This window comes from Macaca mulatta, chromosome 14, assembly GCF_049350105.2.
Source record: "Macaca mulatta isolate MMU2019108-1 chromosome 14, T2T-MMU8v2.0, whole genome shotgun sequence".
Taxonomy (NCBI): domain Eukaryota; kingdom Metazoa; phylum Chordata; class Mammalia; order Primates; family Cercopithecidae; genus Macaca; species Macaca mulatta.
The window spans coordinates 111,441,849-111,459,944 of NC_133419.1; the positions used below are offsets into that span (position 1 = coordinate 111,441,849).

General features: G+C 34.3%; 1 protein-coding gene across 3 annotated transcripts in view; it reads right to left on the reverse strand.

Moving 5' to 3' along the window:
• The window catches only part of ARHGAP20 (Rho GTPase activating protein 20), a 123,067-nt gene that overhangs the window by 96,749 nt on the left and 8,222 nt on the right, over nt 1-18,096 (reverse strand). For all 3 annotated transcript variants that reach the window (XM_077964259.1, XM_015115634.3, XM_015115635.3), the window contains exon 2: nt 6,910-6,992. Coding sequence is in view for 2 of the 3 variants with exons in the window: in XM_015115634.3 (XP_014971120.3) it covers nt 6,910-6,992 (83 nt within the window). In the remaining variant the exon portion in view is untranslated. The remainder of the gene's footprint in view (nt 1-6,909; nt 6,993-18,096) is intronic.

The following is an 18,096-nucleotide window of genomic DNA, read 5'->3' on the forward strand; positions in this document are numbered from 1 at the left end:
GAAACATGCATATAAGGAGATTCCAATGAAGTATGATTGCTATGATTAAAAGATATATAGGGTGGTTTTCACACTGTGCCCAACAAATATATACAATTATTATGTGCCAATGTTTTAAAAAGGTACTGTTATGACTCCTATTTCACAGATGAGGAAACTGAGGCTTGGAGTAACCAGTTGTTATGGTGTGAATGAGAGTGATCATCTTTATAGATTTTTAACAATACAATTCTCACCCAAGTTCAAGTGTTGCAACTTAATTACCAATGTGATAATATTAAGAGGTGAGGCCTTTTGGAGGTGATTAAGTCATGAGGGCAGAACCCTTATGAAGAGAATTAGCTCCCTTATAAAAGAAGTACAAGGGAGCTGTTTGCCCCTTCCATCATGTGAGGACATAGTAAGAGATGCCATCTTAGAAGCAAGATTCCGTCTCAAAAAATAAGAAAAATCTATATGGAAGTATGGAAGTTTTTCAGTATTAAAAATAAGTTACATATCCAAATCCCAACAAGTGAAATGTACCAAAATACTCAACGTCACTTTCTTCCGAGCACTTAGCAAGTTCTCAGACTCAGTAGTTTTTCTCACCTACCCCCAGAAGACATACACTTTAGTCACCGGGTTGATCAAGAAATGTAAACTCCTTTTAAGAGATGCCTAATAAAAATTTAATTAGGAAGTCATTCTGCCAAATAAAAATACAGTGATATATTTCAGTGTCATATATAAATGACATCTGCATTGTTTGCATCAGTGTATCCCGGCTTTAGTGTGGATAAAAGAGAAAGGTTGTATCTTCACAGTTTAACACTGATTATCTAGAAACCTCAAGGGACAGTATTTTTTTAGGGGAGGTGGATAGAGGAAACAGAATTAATCAGTATAGCTGTCTTTAATTCTCTACTATAGATGTAAAAATTATTGTTTTTTAACAAATTTTTTAAACAAATACACAGTTTTGGGTAAAATTTTTTATTGGAAGCTTGTGAATATGAAGTGTCCTAAGGTTTTTCAGTTGAAAGTAGTCCTTATGTCATAGAAGCTTTAGCCTGAGATCAGGAACCAGTAATCATCTTCCCCCACTGTACCCCAGGGTGAGAATCTGCGATAACTATACATGCAGGTACTGAAAGTTCATGCAAACCAGTGGTTCATGGGAGGGTGGGGGTGGTACTAACCTCTAGGGAACACTTTGGAATTTTGTGGAACATTTATGCTTGGTCAGTGATTTAGTGACAGCAGCCAGGGATGCTAGGCATCCCCTGGAAAGCACAGAACATCCTGCGTAGAGAAGAATTGTGGGTTCCTGCATAGCTTTTGAAAGTCCCCTGTGTAGCATATGCATGAAGAGGGGAAAAAAATCTTTATCTCATTATCTATTCCTGTAACATATTTTATATATAAGCACAAAGTATTTTTATACATTTCAATAAACACTAAATTTTTCAGAAATGTAGCTACCTTGTACATCAACAGATAATTGTACTCTGTATTGCTTGGAACCATTTCTAAAAATCACCGGGCTTCATTTTTCTGTGCTTGTTACATGACATTTCTTATCTGACTTCTCTTAAATCTGAATATATTAATTGTAACTAGTTGTAAGCATCTTTACTTAGATGTCTTTAGTGTAATCATATCTGAACATGTACTTATTGAAATACATACTTTATTAAGAACTACTTTCATTTTTTTCTGTATGTTACTGTTAGAGTGTTTTATTATTTTTGACTTTTTAAAAATATCTGTGAATTTCATTTCAGGATATAAAAAGAGGAATTTAAACACATATATAGACTTTTGTATAACCAAGGGTCATTGGGTTTAATAGAATCAAGAACTACTGACACAGGTGAAGTGCCATGCTAGGGAAAACGCTAACACTTATCTGACTCACTGAAAAATGCCACTTCTTATTGTTTTAAGTTGAGAATCAATATAATAATATACAACAATGCCCTTCCCCACACTGCCTCCCTATCACTTCTTCAAGAACTGGTGTTTACATTAGAGCCAGTTCTCCCAGGTTCTTAGCTTAGTAGTAGCAAATTATGATGAGTAGCAAGTTATTTTGTGTCAAAATAACTATAAGGAAAAAAGTCAGTTTGGCTGGACACGGTGGCACACCCCTGTAATCCAAACCCTTTGGTATGCCAAGGTGGGAGGAACACTTGAGCCTGGGCAACATAGCAAGGCTCTGTCTCTATAAAAAAATAAATTAGCCAGGCATGGTAATGTGTGTCCCAGCTACTTGGAAGGCTGAGGTGGGAGGATCACTGAAGCCCAGGAGTTGGAAGCTGCAGTGAGCTATGATTGTGCCACTGCACTCAGACCCTGTCTTAATATATATATAATATTAATAATAATATACATAATATATAAAATAACATATAATTATATATAAAGACAGGGTCTGAGTGCAGTGGCACGATCATAGCTTACTGCAACTTCTAACATATATATGTATGTTTTAATCTTCAGTTAATTTCCTGGAAGTTTCTCTAGATCAGTAATTAGGGTGCACAATGCTAAGGAATGGGACCTTCACCTCTCTCATAATCTTATAAAGATGAGATTATGTTTTTATTTTGTGCAGCTCTTGGTGCTTGTACTCTGAAGGTATGCAAAATATTTGTAAGCAATACAATTTCAGGATTAGAAAGAACCTGAAAGGGTCCTCTAGTTTAGTGATTTCTAAGCCTTTCTAATTCGGTATTCTACAGTGGGATACAGACATAGGCATATTTTTCAAATCCATAGTTAATTCTGTGCACTCTTTTTAAAAATTGTAGTAGGAACACTTAACATGAGAGCTATCATCTTTATAGATTTTTAAGTATAGAATATAATACTGTTATCTATAGGATTCTAATGAATGCTTGGTGGAGGACCACTGTTGCATGATATAAAAGAATGCTTTTATGTTTATTTGCTTATAAAAAAGGAATATGAGATAGAATTTTAAGTATTTACAATTGACAGAAGTAATACATATTTCTTATAAAAGAAAACAATATGGACATGTATAAAACAAAAAGTAAAGTCCCTACTCCATCCCCAGGGGTAACTACTATTAATCATTTGTATATCCTTTTAAATTCTTGCCTGTTCAGAAGTGATTCAGATTTTTGTTGTCCCTCATGTTTAAATCTCACTTAAATGTAGATGTAAGAGTTCTTTTCAAGTCTCTTGCAGTTTTTTTAAAAAGTTGGAGATCAAATCCTATTATAATAAACATTCAAGAGTCTTTTGAATTTTGTCCACTTTTTTATAATGTATGTTCCTGAAAAGTTACATAAATCAGATTTTATGAATTATTAATGAACTTGTTATTTTAAATAAATCCTATAGTTAAAACTTAAATTTTATAGTGAAAAACTAAATAGTAGTATTCAGTGATATACTTCTTTTTCCAAAGTTGTTACAAATAATGCAAATTTTTGCAAATAGAATTTTGCTTTTCTATCCATTATACTCCAGAAATATGAGAAATGTCTAAAGTCCAAGATGATAACAGATCTATTTCAAGTAGTACTTTATACAGCAAAATTCTCATAGCCTTCCCCCTTAATCATTTCTGTCTCTTGCAATGTAACATGAGAACTAGATTGCAAAAGATTTGTGGACAGTGTTTCGGCAGACAGTAAAGAAATAGTGTTTCATTTATTGACATTTTATAGTTTTTGAATTACGCCCATATTTGATTTTGGCATTGCTGTACAACCTTACTATTTTTACTATTGTTCCATAGTTGTTACTTAGTAATTAATGACTTGTAGATGATAAAGCTTGCATGTAAATCTGCAGGAGATATCAAAGAATCCTTTTTAAAAATAATTTAATGAACAAGAGCTGGATTTGGATTTAAAGAGGAAGAAAGATTTAAATTAACTGATGAGTTAACTGTATTTATGTGTTAAACGTAGTTTTGTCTCCAGTGTTCTTTGGTGAATGCATAGAGTACATAAGGAGAGGCAGTTCACAGATTTTAACATTTTTTTTTTAATGTGACACCATTCAGAGCTGCTGGAGGTGGTTTCTCTAAGTAATTATTATATTAGGAAATGTGACAAGACATCTTTCATACTAAGAAGGTTAGATGTTTTCTAAGGTGAGTGGTTACATGGCTGCAGTCAACTACTTTTACTCTTTGACACAGTAGTGTTCAGTTCTGTGTTTAAAGATGATCTAACGTTGTGTCATAATCATCCTTGTGTTAAGATAAGACTCTGAGCGCATATGTTAAAGGGTTTAGTTTTCTTAAAAATAAAATGAAAATGTTGAAATATATTATTTGTTAAACTTCTTCTAATTCTATGATCATATGATTATTTGTTGAATACAACAAATCAAAAGATTTCCCAGAAGACTGTGTATTTTCCAATATGATCTTAATTTTATTGTTTCATATAATTTTCCAGTGACAAAAACCTCAACCTCGTTTTTAAATTTTAGATTCAGGGGTACATGTGCATGTTTGTTACATGGGTATATTGCATGATGCTAGGGTTTGAGCTTCTATTGAACCCATCACACAAACAGTGAATGTAGTACCCAGTAGTAGTTTTTCAAGCCTTGCCCCCCACTTGCCTCTCTTCTTTTGGAGTCCCTTGTGTCTTTTGTTTTCATGTTTCTGTCCATGTGTTCCCATTGTTTCCTCCCACTTATATGTGAGAACACACAGTATTGGGTTTTCTGTTTCTGTGTTAATTTACTTAGAATAATGGCCTCCAGCTGCATACCTGTTGCTGCAAAGGACATGATTTCATCCTTCGTCCTTTCTTATGTCTGCATAATATTCCATGGTATATATGTAGCACATTTTCTTTAATCCACTGTTGATACTTAGTTTGATTCCATGATTTTGCTATTGTAAATAGTGCTTCAATAAACATAAGAGTGCAGATGTCTTTTTGATAAAACTGGTTTTTTTCTTTGTTTAGATACCCAGTAATGGGATTGCTGGGTTGAACTGTATTTCTATTTTTAGTTCTTTGGAAATGTGCCATACTATTTTTCATAGGGGTTGAATTTACATTTTTCAGAAAAATACCACTCAGATGCTAAGAAATTAAAGTATGGTAATATATAACAAGAATATAATGTCTACATAATCAATATGAACATTGTTTTAATATACTCAGCTGTTATTTTCCCCTTTTTGAGAAAGAATTTTGAATAGTTTCTGAATACTGTTACTTTAAAGGTTCACTAATAAGATCAACCTGTTAGCAAAAACAAAAGACTTCTGTATATATACTCTGAATTCTAATGTTTGCAGTTTTCTAAACACATCATACTCTCTAGCCTTCTCTCAAAGGTCACTTCCTTCAAAAACTCCTCTAACTCTTCATAAATAACATCCATGCTCCTATAACACACTGTATATCTTTTTATATATAAATATTAGACATTTATTGTTCATAGTTCTGAAGGTTGGCAAGTCCAAGATTAAGGCACTGATGCCCAGGCTGGAGTGCAGTGGCGTGATCTCGGCTCACTGCAGCTCCACCTCCCGGATTCACATCATTCTCCTGCCTCAGCCTCCCAAGTAGCTGGGACTACAGGCACCCGCCACCATGCCCGGCTAATTTTTTTGTATTTTTTTAGTAGAAACGGGGTTTCACTGTGTTAGCCAGCATGGTCTCCATCTCCTAATCTCGAGATCTGCCTGCCTTGGCCTCCCAATCATATAGATTTTATATTAAATTAGCACAATTTGAAGAAATGTCATAGTAATAGATATATCTTCACTTTAAAGTTGGTGAAGCCTTCACTTTACCTAAAAGGATTCACAGCTTAGAGAAAAATCATTGTAACATTCCTTGAACATAAAAACTCTTATGAGTTAAAATGCCGTTTAAAAATTAATGAATAAATTAACAAATATTTGAATTTGAAACAATGAATAAATTAATGAATAAAATAATAATGACTATTCAGTTTCAACACATTATGAAAGACTCTTAAAATGTCTATTGAAATGTTACGGTAGTCAGGTGTGAGCAAGGCGGGAGAGGACTCCCCGCAACACACACCAGGAGTATTGCGTGACCATCAGTTGATGGTCAGGTGGTTGTTAACCATTTCTCTAAAGTAATAATTGGTCACAGCTGGCACTAGGGAAAGGCGGTAGCGTAATAGACAGAAAACACCTGAAACTGATCAGCAGCTTCCCAATGAGATTCCAGAATTATGCCAACATACAAAATCCCCAAGTCAAGAGGTCAAGCTGCGTACTTGTTTTCTCAAGTCGTCTGCTTGGGCCTCTTTCAAGTTGTACTTTCCTTTCTGTTCTAAATCTTTTTAATAAACTTTTGCTCCTGCTCTGAAAAAAAATGTCTATTTCAATGTCCACTGAAATAGTAATTAGCCTCCATCGGTGAAATGACTCTGTTCACAGATATTTAGCTTATTTTTCCACTTTGAATTTCACTAATTTAACCAATGCCTAAAATAAATCAATATTCCATTTTAAAAAATAATCTTAATATGGTTATCTTCCTTCATATCTAAAGTTGGTAAGAAAAACTGCCTATCCATGCACAGCCATCACTTTGTGTTGATTTAAAAACATGCAGTTTTGTGTGAAACAAAACATTGATTTTTCAGTATTTTGATTTCTATTTTACAAGTAAATTTTGTTAAAATGTGGAACTTTCAAGTTTATCTACGTTCTGGGGTGAAATTCACTTTTGAATCAGTTTTAAAGCAACTGAGCATATATACCAGCTGGGCCCTATTAAATAACCTCAGAACAAAAGTTGTATTTTCTACTCTTAAACAGAGAATTCTGGTGGTGATAACAACCTCTATACATTAAAGAATATGTGATCTGAAAAACACTTCATCTAATATAAAGTTCCAAGCACGTACTAAATGTGTAATACAAAGCTTTGCACTTACCTGGTAGTAGGCCGTTTTTGTAGAGCTTTATCCAGGATAAGAGATGGAGCGCTCCTCCTCCTTTCTGCTAGTGTTTTCATTTTCTGTTGATGAAACAAACCAAAATGAAGACCACGTGGCTTGTAAGGCAAGACAATGTTGATTTTTTTCAATCCAATTTAACAAGTTTTGCATTGCCTATCTTTGCCTATCAAGGAGTCTACAGTTTCATTATGGAGATAAAACTGTAACATCTAAAATAGAATAGTTTAAAAACAAAACAGGACAATAAGTGTCAAAAAGTGGTAAAGGCAATAAGTATTTTTTGTGGTCAGAGAATAAAGAGGTTAAATGTTTACCAGAATATTTGGGAGAAACACACCATCATAACCATTATTACTGGTTATCATGTGTCCGGTTCTACGCTAAAGGCTGGACATGGATTATCTTATTTATAATCCAAAATGTCATCCGGGTAGATACTACTATCTTTATTTCACAGGCAAATTTGGCTTCAAGGAAAGACAAGTAAAGGAGAGGCAAAAACAGTTAAAGCCAAAGCACAGAGACTAGATTTTTGCAAAAATATTAACACACTTGGGAATCCCTTCTTCCAAATAGACTTTTTTTAAAACAGTAACTTCAAACAATAAAAAATCTTTTTTTTTCCTAGGTCGTATATAAATATAAGCAACTGGATAATTCAGGTACTCTGTTCCAATGACCTAAAATTGCAATAAATGAAGTTTATTCAACTTGAATTATTCAGATAATTACTCTCTAAACTTAGTCTTATATATTTAACATATCTAGATACAGCCACTAGAGGCAGATGAGTAAAATTAACCATATAGTCACAAACAGCCATAAGCGAAGTTCAGGCTGTATTATCAAAACCATTCTTCTCACCCTGTGTCTTTATGCCCTTTCATCCCTCTCACCCCTGTATCCTCGCCAAAGGTCTTACCCACTACCTCTAGGTCAGTCATGCTTGGGAACTGGATGTTGCTCCGATGGGAACCATATAAAACTAGCCAGCTCAGTGTCAGTATCCTATTATGTGATTCATAAGGGAACGGCTCGTAGTTTTAAAAGTAAAACAATGATTCTAGCATAGGAATAAAGAATCATCCAGTGGGAAGAGGATGCTAGACTTCTTTGGCACAATTCTTATCCCAAAAATTCTCCATGCTCCTAGGGATCTCTCCCAAATTATTGTCACCACTGCTCTGGCCTCGGTGTTGCTATTCCACTCCTTAATCTTTTGGCTCACATGTGGAAGCTATAGGCCCAAATCTCCTTAGCACAGCTGAGACAACAGCTGAAATAATTATGTAAAACATCAATAAATGACAGGAAACATATGGGTTAAAAATAGACACTATCAAACATCTCAATTGGGAGTTATTAACCACAAATAAATTTCAGGCCAGGTTACTTATATAAAAAGTTTTTGCATGATGTATATTTGATGTCTTCCTTCTAGAGAAACAGCCCAGAGTTATCATCAGATTCTTAGAAAAGTCTAATCCTTTCCAACACTGGTGATTTCAATAATCTAATTTATATATTATAGTGTGCAAGCCCCATCTCACTATTTCCATTACTCACACCTCTTAGGAACATAATCTTCAGGAATCTAAGATCCTTAGGCTCGTGTGACTGCAGAGGTTACAAGCAGAAAGGAAAACTGGGAGATAAGTATTTGTATTGCACTTCCTCATGTGAAGAATCTCAATACTGAAAGACGGGATTGATTTTACTAAGAAAAGTGGCAGTTTGTTCATATCTATCAAGCTATGTTCCCGATTTTTTGCAGGGTTGTGTTTCATCTTCAGGCCTGGAATTGATTCCTACTCTCTATCCTGATTCCCTTTACAGGACCAATTTACTACTTTGAAGTGTGAAATGTACCCACTCTTGCAAGCTTTACCTTTGTCCCTTACACCCTCTGTCTGCTTTGTCCTTGAGGATCTGCCATTCAGCAGTTTTACATCTGCTTTCTCTAACCTTCTGAAATCACTGTCAGCAGATACAAGATTCTAAACTAGATCTTCATTAGTGCATAGTTTCTAATTCTGAGCTTCTTGGCTTTCAGGTTTATGAAGACTTTGGAAAGGATTCAAAAGACAGTGTAAAATGATTTAAAATGTGAAGAAAAAAACCTATGAAAAAGGATAAAATGATCTGAGATCCTTCATTTAGAAACAGTAATAATCTCTCAAAATTAATGCAGAACTGTAATATGGAGGAAAGCAAGCATCTTCCAAGGAAGATGAGGCAAAAAGAAATGGGGAGAAACATGGAATGAAAATCCAGGTTGACCTTGGGTAGTGGTTTGTTGAGAAATCTATAAAAGTTGTGAGCTAAATTTTGCATGCAACTTCAGGGGTTCAGAACGCCCATAAAATGGATTCCTTAGGGATTTATGAACCTCAAGTTAAGAAACTTTCTGATGTAACAAAATCTTCCCGAGAATGATAGCTGTTAAACATGAGAATGGATAATCAAAGAAGGGTGACACATTTTCTTCTGAAAAGGTGCTTTTGAAATGGGTGTTTTTCATGTAAATCTATTGTAGAAGATCATTTGTATAATAGTGAATAGACCGTATTTTCTGAGTTTTAAAATTGTCAGATGTGTAAGGGGTCAAATGCTGAGTGTAGCCACCTCATCCAGCTTGATTTATATTGAAGAGAATGCAATCAAACTATCAGCAGGTAGTTTATTTTTATTTCAGGTTCCATTGTTCACACTCAGACTTACTCTATCATTAATGAGACGTGCAACCCAAGGCAATTCAGCCACTTCTCTGGGCCTCCATTTCCTTACCCACAAAATGAGACAGTTTGGACTACACAGTCACTTAGATCCCTTCTATTTCTGATAGTCCCACATTAAGTGTCCACCAAACATTCACCATGGATATGAAAGAAAATAAACATTACATGAACCGTACATTTAGGATTCACAGGATTCATTCTAAATAAGTAATAAAAGTCTTACAAGCAGCCAATATAACTGGGGATTAATAGATTTAGATATTAATTCATTCAAAATACACTGATCTTTTTCTTTTGCTCAAAAGTGTAACCAAACAAAGGGCCAGTAATAACTTCAAAATAAATTCACTGATCTCTTAAAGAATCTGTTGTCAGGCAATGAAAACTTAGATTTTCTTGTATATAACAACTATGTGAAATACATCAAAATAGAATGAAACTATTGATTGTTTTACAGATGTATAATAGTACAAGCTTATCAGGACAGGTTTAGGTTATGCTTATCTTAGCACCAACAAATTTCACAGTTGTTCTGTGACAGGGATAACTATAATTCCTTGCCTCGCAGAAAACAAAGTAAACTACAAACAGTATATGGTATATATTTTCTGTTGTACTTGATGTTTATAACCAGATGACCTCATACATAGTGGATACCACTGAGAAATAGAATATATTTAAAAGGTAATGTTTTAAAGAAATGATAAGCTATACATTTAGGCAAAATACCCAATTAATTAATTGCATTAATCTTTTGGGAATGAGTTTAATATCGTACCACTTACCTAGTGTTAAGTATCCCCAAAAACTAAATAATAATTTTATGTGAGCTAAGAAACAAACAAATATGAAGTAGTATCTATCTACTCCTCTGTCCCCGAAATGGGAAAAAATGAGGAGGAGAATGGAAGAAGTTCTAAAATGGAATAAAGAGTGATTAAATTTTAAAAACTATTGTCTATTTACAAGTGGCCCTTTATTAAGAAAGTATAACATGAATACTAGAGAGAAATTATTAGGTTGGTATACAAGTAATTGCTGTTTTTGCCATTACTTCCAAAGGATCTTTGACCCTCTGCTGTCTCCTCTGCAGTTATATTCAGTATTGGAGGTAAAAAAAACCTATTATGTCTAAGAGTAAATGAATAAAGGTCATAACTGAATATGAGAACCAAATGTCAGTAATTTGTTTTTATCTTTTACATTTAAATAATAACACAAATCTGCAGCAACATTATCAACTAATCTGCAAGGTGCTTTCCACTTCAAGTCATTTTAAATACATGGATTAATTACATATGCAACTCCCTGTGTTCCTTCATATATGATGCCTCAGTAGTAGCATTTCATATTACACTTATGTTTCTGACCCTTTCTAGAGAGCAGGGGCTATGTCTTCTTCCTAAATTTTCTCCCTTCCTTCAACAATTATTTACTGAACTCTACTCTGTAGCAAGCATATTTTTGCATTCCCAAATCCTGGTATAAGGCCTGGCACAAACTATACACTCTATAAATGAGGGTTTTATGTGAATTACAAAACCCAGTCATTCACCACATAAATACTGCCATACCCAAATGCACACATATGAAAACAAACAAACCTTTAAGGGGCTCTGCTGGAATGGTGTCATTAAGAAAAATGTAAACATTTGCAAGAGTATATCTGTGCACTGCAAACTACATCTTTTGAACACAGTGTTGACACTTATCACTTTGAGCTACATAGTAAACATCTGCCTGACAATAAAGTTAATCATTTGTCAACAGAAAAAATGGTGCTAATTGGATATCCACATACAAAAGAATAAAGTTGGACCCCTACCTCAGACTATATACAAAAATTAACTCAAAGACCTAAAAGTAACAGCTAAAAACTATAAAAATCTTAGAAGGAAACACAGGCATAATCTTGTCATCTTGGATGAGGCAGTCGCTTCTTATTAATAGATATGACACCAAAAGTACAAGCAACAGAAGAAAAAATCTAGACACCATCAAGATTTAAAATTTCCATGCTTCAAAAGACACCATTAAGAAAGTGAAAAGACAACCCACAGAATGGGAAAGATTTTATTGCAAATCACATATCTGACAAGCGACTTGTATCTATTACAAAGAAATATTAAAACTCAATAATAAAGGCAAATTGCCCAATTAAAAATGGGCAAAGGATATGAATACAGTCTTCCAAAGAAGACACACAAGTTGCCAATAAGGATATGAGAAAATGCTCAACGTAATTAGCCATCAGGGAAATGCAAATAAAAATTACAATGCGATACCACATCACACACGTTAGGATGCCTATAATAAAAAAAGATAATTACAAGGGTTGGTGAGGATTGAAGACTGGACTCTTATACACTGCTGGTGGGAATGAAAACTGGTAAGACAGAAAACAGTTTGGCAGATCTTCAAATGGTTAAACATAGAGTTACCATATGATCCTGCAATTCTACTCCTAGGTACATATCCAAGAGAAATAAAAACATATGTCCTCAAAAAGACTTGCATATAATTGCTTATAACAGCATAATTCATAGTAGTAAAAAAGTGGCAACATTACCAATGCCAATCAACTGATGAATGAATGGGTGAACAAAATGTGGTATATCTATACAGTGAAATATTACTTGGCAATAAAAAGATATGAAATACTGATACATGCTACAACATGAGTGAACCTTGAAAACATTATACTAATTGAAAGAAACCATTACAAAAACCATATATGATTTCATTTATATAAGGTGCTCAGAATAAGCAAATCTATAGAGACTTAAAGATTTGTGCTTGCCTAGAGTTTGGGGAGACAGCAGAATTGGGGGATGATAGCTAAGGGGGTTCAGTATTTCTTTCTGAGGTAATGAAAATATTCTAAAATTTACTGTGGTGATGAATGTACAATTCTATGACTACACTAAAAGCCACTAAACATAACTTTAGGTGGGTGAATTGTACGATATGCAAATTGATTTGGTTAATACCAAAGAAACCTAACTATCAAATTACTAAACCACTGGGCTCCAGTCCAGCAAACTGGTCCTTAGCCATAAGTTATAATTTTCTTCTTATTACAATCATTTGAACTATATGAAAATGGAAATTTTTTTTTATCCAATATATTTTTTGTACAAAAAGTTTCAGTGGCTCTCCATTTGAGTTCTTCAGAGATCTGAGGAATTTGCCCACCTGCTTATTGTTTTAATTAAAATTTTTAAAAAACTCTAGATTCATGTGCATGTGCGTTACATCAGTATATTGTGTACTGGTGAGGACTGGGCTTCTAGCATACTCAATACCCAAATAGTGAACAGTGTATCTGATAGGTAGTTTTTCAACTCTGGCCACCTTTCCACCCACCTCCCTTTTGCAGTCTCCAGTATTTATTATTTCCATCTTCATGTCCATTTATATCCATTGTTAGATCCTACTTATTAGTGAGAACATGTGGTATTTAATTTTCTGAGTTAGTTCATTTAGGATAATGGCCTCTAGGCTCCACCCATGTTGCTGCAAAGAAAATGGTTTCATTCTTTTTTTGGCTGCATAGTATTCCATGGTGTATATGTACCACATTTTATTTATCCAGTTAACTGTTGATGGACACTGGGGTTGGCTCCATGACTTTGCTAATGTGAGTAGTGTTGTGATGAACATAGAAATGCAGGTGTCTTTTTCTGTTTAGGTGTCTTTATAATGATTTCTTTTCCTTTGTGTAGATACCCAGTAATGGGATTGTAGGATTGAATGATATTTCTATTTTTAGTTGTTTGAGAAATCTCCATATTGTTTTCCATAGATATTGAACTAATTTACATTCCCATCAATATTGTATGTTTCCTTTTCTCCACATCCATGCCAACACCTGTTTTTTTTTTTTTTTTTTTTTTTTTTTTTTTTTACTTTTTAATAATAGCAATTCTGATGGGTGTAAGATAATATTTCATTGTAGTTTTAATTGGCATTTCTCTGATTAGTGATTTTTGAGCATTTTTTCATGTGCTTTTTGCCACTTGCTTTTATTCTTTTGAGAAATATCTGTTCATGTCCTTTGCCTAGTTTTTAATGGAGCTGTTTTTTTCTTGTCGAGTTCTTTCAGTTCCTTGTAAGTTCTACTTGTAAAGTTCTACTAGTCCTTTGTCAGAGGCATAATTTGTGAATATTTTCTCCCATTCTGTAGGTTGTCTGTTTACTCTTTCTTTTGCTTTGCAGAGGCTGTTTAGTTTAATTAAATCCCATTTGTCTATTTTTATGTTGCATTTGCATTTGTCTAGTTTCATTCTTCTGCATGTGGCTAGCCAATTTTTCCCAGCACAATTTATTGAATAGGATGTCCTTTCCCCATTGTTTATTTTTGTTGGCTTTGTTGAAGATCAGTTGGTTGTAGGCATATGGCTTTATTTCTGGGTTCTCTATTCTGCTCCATTGATCTATATGTCTATTTTTATACCAGGACCATGCTGTTTTAGTTGCCATAGCCTTGTAGTATAATTTGAAGTCAGGCAATACGATGTCTCTGGATTTTCTTTTTGCTTAGGATGGCTTTGGCTATTTGGGCTGTTTTTTTTGGTTCCATATGAACTTTAGTATTTTTTTCCTAATTGTGTGAAAAATGAAATTGGTAATTTGATAGAGATAGATTGCATTGACTCTGTAGATTGCCTTGAATAGTGCGGGCATTTTAATGATACTGGTTCTTCCAATCCGTGAGCATGGGATATTTTTCCATTTGTGTCATCTACGATTTCTTTCATCAGCCTATTTTGTTAAGGGTTTTTATCAGGAAGGATGTTGGATTTTATTGAATGCCTTTTCTGCATCTATTAAGATGACTGTATGGTTTTTGTTTTTAGTTCTGTGTATGTGGTGAAACACATTTACTGATTTGTGGATGTTGAACCATCATTGCATCCCTGGGATGTAACTCACTTGATCATGATAAAGTATCTTCTTCATGTGCTATTGGATTCGGTTTGCTAGTATTTTGTGGAGGATTTCTGCATCTGTGTTCATCAGAGATATGGCCTATAGTTTTCATTTTCTGTTGTGTCCTCCCCTGATTTTGGTATCTGGGAGATACTGGTGTCATAGAATGAGTTAGGAAATAATCCCTCCTCATTGGTTTTTTAGAAGTTTCAGTAAGATTGAATGCCAGTTCTTTGTATGTTTGATAAAATTCAACTGTGAATCTGACTGGTCCTGGGCTTTTGTTGTTGTTAGAAGATTTTTACTACTGATTCAATGTCATTACTCATTATTGGTCTGTTCAGGACTTCTATTTCTTGCTGGTTCAATCTTGTAGGGTTTTATATTTTCAGGAATTTATCCACCTCCTCTAGATTTTCTAGTTTATACACATAGAGATGTTCACAGTAGTCTGTGATGATCTTTTGTATCTCTATGTTATCAATTGTAATGTCACCTTTATCATTTCTGGTTGTACTTACTTGAATTTTCTCAGTTAATTTAGCCAGCAGTCTGTCATTTTTGTTTATCCTTTCAAATAACCAACTTTTTGTTTCACTGATCCTTTATATCTTTTTTTTGTCTCAATCTCATTTACTTCTGCTTTAATCTTTGTTATTTCTTTTTTTTTTTTTAATGCTAGCTTTGGGTTCCAATTGGTCTTATTTTTCCAGTTCCTTGAGGTGTGACATCAGGTTGTAAATTTAAGATCTTTCTATCTTTTTGGTGTAGACATTTAAAGTTATAAACTTTCCTCTTAGTTCTGCTTTTGCTGTATCCCTGAGGTTTTGATATGTTGTGTCTCTATTTTCATTTGTTTTGAACATTTTTTTTTTTGATTTCTTAATTTCACTGTTTACCCAAAGGTCACTCAGGAGCAAGGTGTTTAGTTTCCACATAGTGTGTGTTTATGAGAGTTCCTCTTGGTCTTGATTTCTAATTTTACTCCACTGTGGTCTGAGAAGATGCTTGATATGATTTTGATTTTTTTGAATTTATTGAGAGTTCTTCAATGGCCAAGCATATGGTCGATAATGGAAAATGCTCCATGTAGAGCTGAGAAGAATGTATATTCTCTGGTTGGCTAGAATGTTCTGTAAATGTTTGTTAAGTCCATTTGGTCTACAGTTCAGTTTAAGTCCAGAGTTTCTTGGTTGATTTTCTGCCTTCATGATTTGTCTAGTGATATTAGTGGGGTATTGAAGTACCCCACTATTATTGTATTACTATCAATGTTTTCTTAGGTGTAGTAGTATTTATTTTATGAATCTGGGTGTTTTGGTGTTAGCTGCATATATAGTTAAATCTTCTTGTATTGAACATTTAATCATTATGTAATGCTCTTGTCTTTTTTTTCTATGGTTGGTTTAAAGTCTGTTTTATCTGATATGAGGATGGCTACTCCTGCTCACTTTTGTTTTCCATTTACATGACATATCTATTCTTACTTCCTGTCTATTGTGATTTGCCACCATTCCTCCCCTATTCCTCCGGTGTCCTTAGGGTTTTCACATAGCAAATTCTCAATAGTTGTGTATTGAGTGAACAAATTAACATATCCAAAATCTGAGATTTTAAGGTGGTAATACAAGTGTGCCTATGTAGAAAAAATGAAGTTGTAAATAGGTAACTGAAGAAAAAAAGTTTTGTTGTTTTATTTTCAACAATGCAGAAAACACTTTTTACATAAAAACCTGTATGCAGACTCTCACTGGAATTTTAACTTCATGACAGCCAAGAGATATAGTACTATTTTTGGAACCTCTAAATCACTCTGAATCTGCTCATTATTAGTTCTCACAGAGATTAAAGAAAAACAAAGCATATCAAAAGGAAGGAACAGGATGAAAGATTAAAGTTGGAGGTGAACTGCAATTTTTCATGCTTTGTTTTGTTCCAGTCACTTTATGAGGGAAAAATATCAAGCATTTCAGTTGAATTATGGATGGTGAAGTCACTTTCAAGCATTTAAAATAAGCATAGTATTAAAATAGGGGCACTGGGAAAGCTTTTATAGAACTCCAGATTTTCAAGGCTAGAAAAAATAAGTAATCAAATTTACAAATTAGCTTATCCAAACTTGACTATTAATTCTTTTGTGGCTAGTCTGTGCAATTTGGTGAGCATTAAAGTATTTCTTGTCTTCCCTACATGCCTGTGGCATTTACTTGTGGAGACATATCCAAGCCACTGAATAATTATACTTCAACAACACTGGCTCTGTAAGGGAAAAAGAGAATTACTTTTAACCTTGCACCTTGCTTCTGGGTCCTACTATCACAACAAGGTTTTGACCACTAGGTAAGCTGAAGCTTCCCGCTCTTGTCCATTTGGTCTGTGATAAATACGATCTTCTATTTACCTCTAAATCATCCCAATCAGAACCAGTTTAAACATTTAGCTAAAATAAATGTAATCGCAGTACAGACTACTGTAAATGAATATACGTTCCTTTGTGAAGAAAGAAATGATTTTACTTTTCAGCTCTTTCCTCTTTCCGAAGGACTATTACCACGTTGAAATACAACAATAAATATGATAATCTATGTAATGCAGAAGAATGGGCACTAGGCTAGGAGACACTGGACCTTAATTCTGGACCCTAGTTCTACCACTTAATTTCTCAGATTTTCTCTAAAATGGACATAATACCTGCCCTACTCACTATATAGATATATTCATTCATATATATATGGATGAAAGTCCTCTGAAATGAAAGGCACTGTGATAATGTAACATATAGACAGTAAATTTTTAAGTGCTTTAGTGCTGTACATAAATAAATATAAGGATATTAGAATTTCCCTTATACATTATTCTTTGTTTCCTTGCCTCCATCCTCACACATGCAGGATTCATGGAGCATCACCATGGGTCTTCATGCTGGCTGGATTTTTTTTCTTTGGCAAAGCTACAAGTTTCAACCTTTGGTCATGATAATCTTTAAGTAGCACCCTGGAGTAGGTAGAGTCAATCACCAATGTTCTCTGCCTAATAGTTTCTTGCAGGGCAGGAACCTGCCTGTAAAAAATAGTTTCTTCCTACATTTTTCACATAATGGTCCATACAAAATGATATTTGTACAACCATAACACTCTATGATAAACAAAGGGGCACCCTGGCTCCCCAGTATCCATCCACTCACCTGAAGGCCAAGGGGCTAATTGTCAGACACATTTGCAACAGTTGGGAAGCTTTGCCTTACGGTAGCCCCTCATTGTTTTCAACGCAGAGGGGAAAAATACTGTGATCAAATCCTAAAACCATAATGGTAAAAAACTAACGGACTATATCAAAATGAGAAAAAAAAAAAGCAGAGCCAGGTCTATCTAGATTCAGACATAGTGTTACCTACCCGGTGATGGCTATTGTTAAAGCTGAGGTTTGAAAGAGTGAATGTAGGGATAGGAGAGGAAACAAAAACACACTCTCCTAGGTGTAAATTAGGACTCAG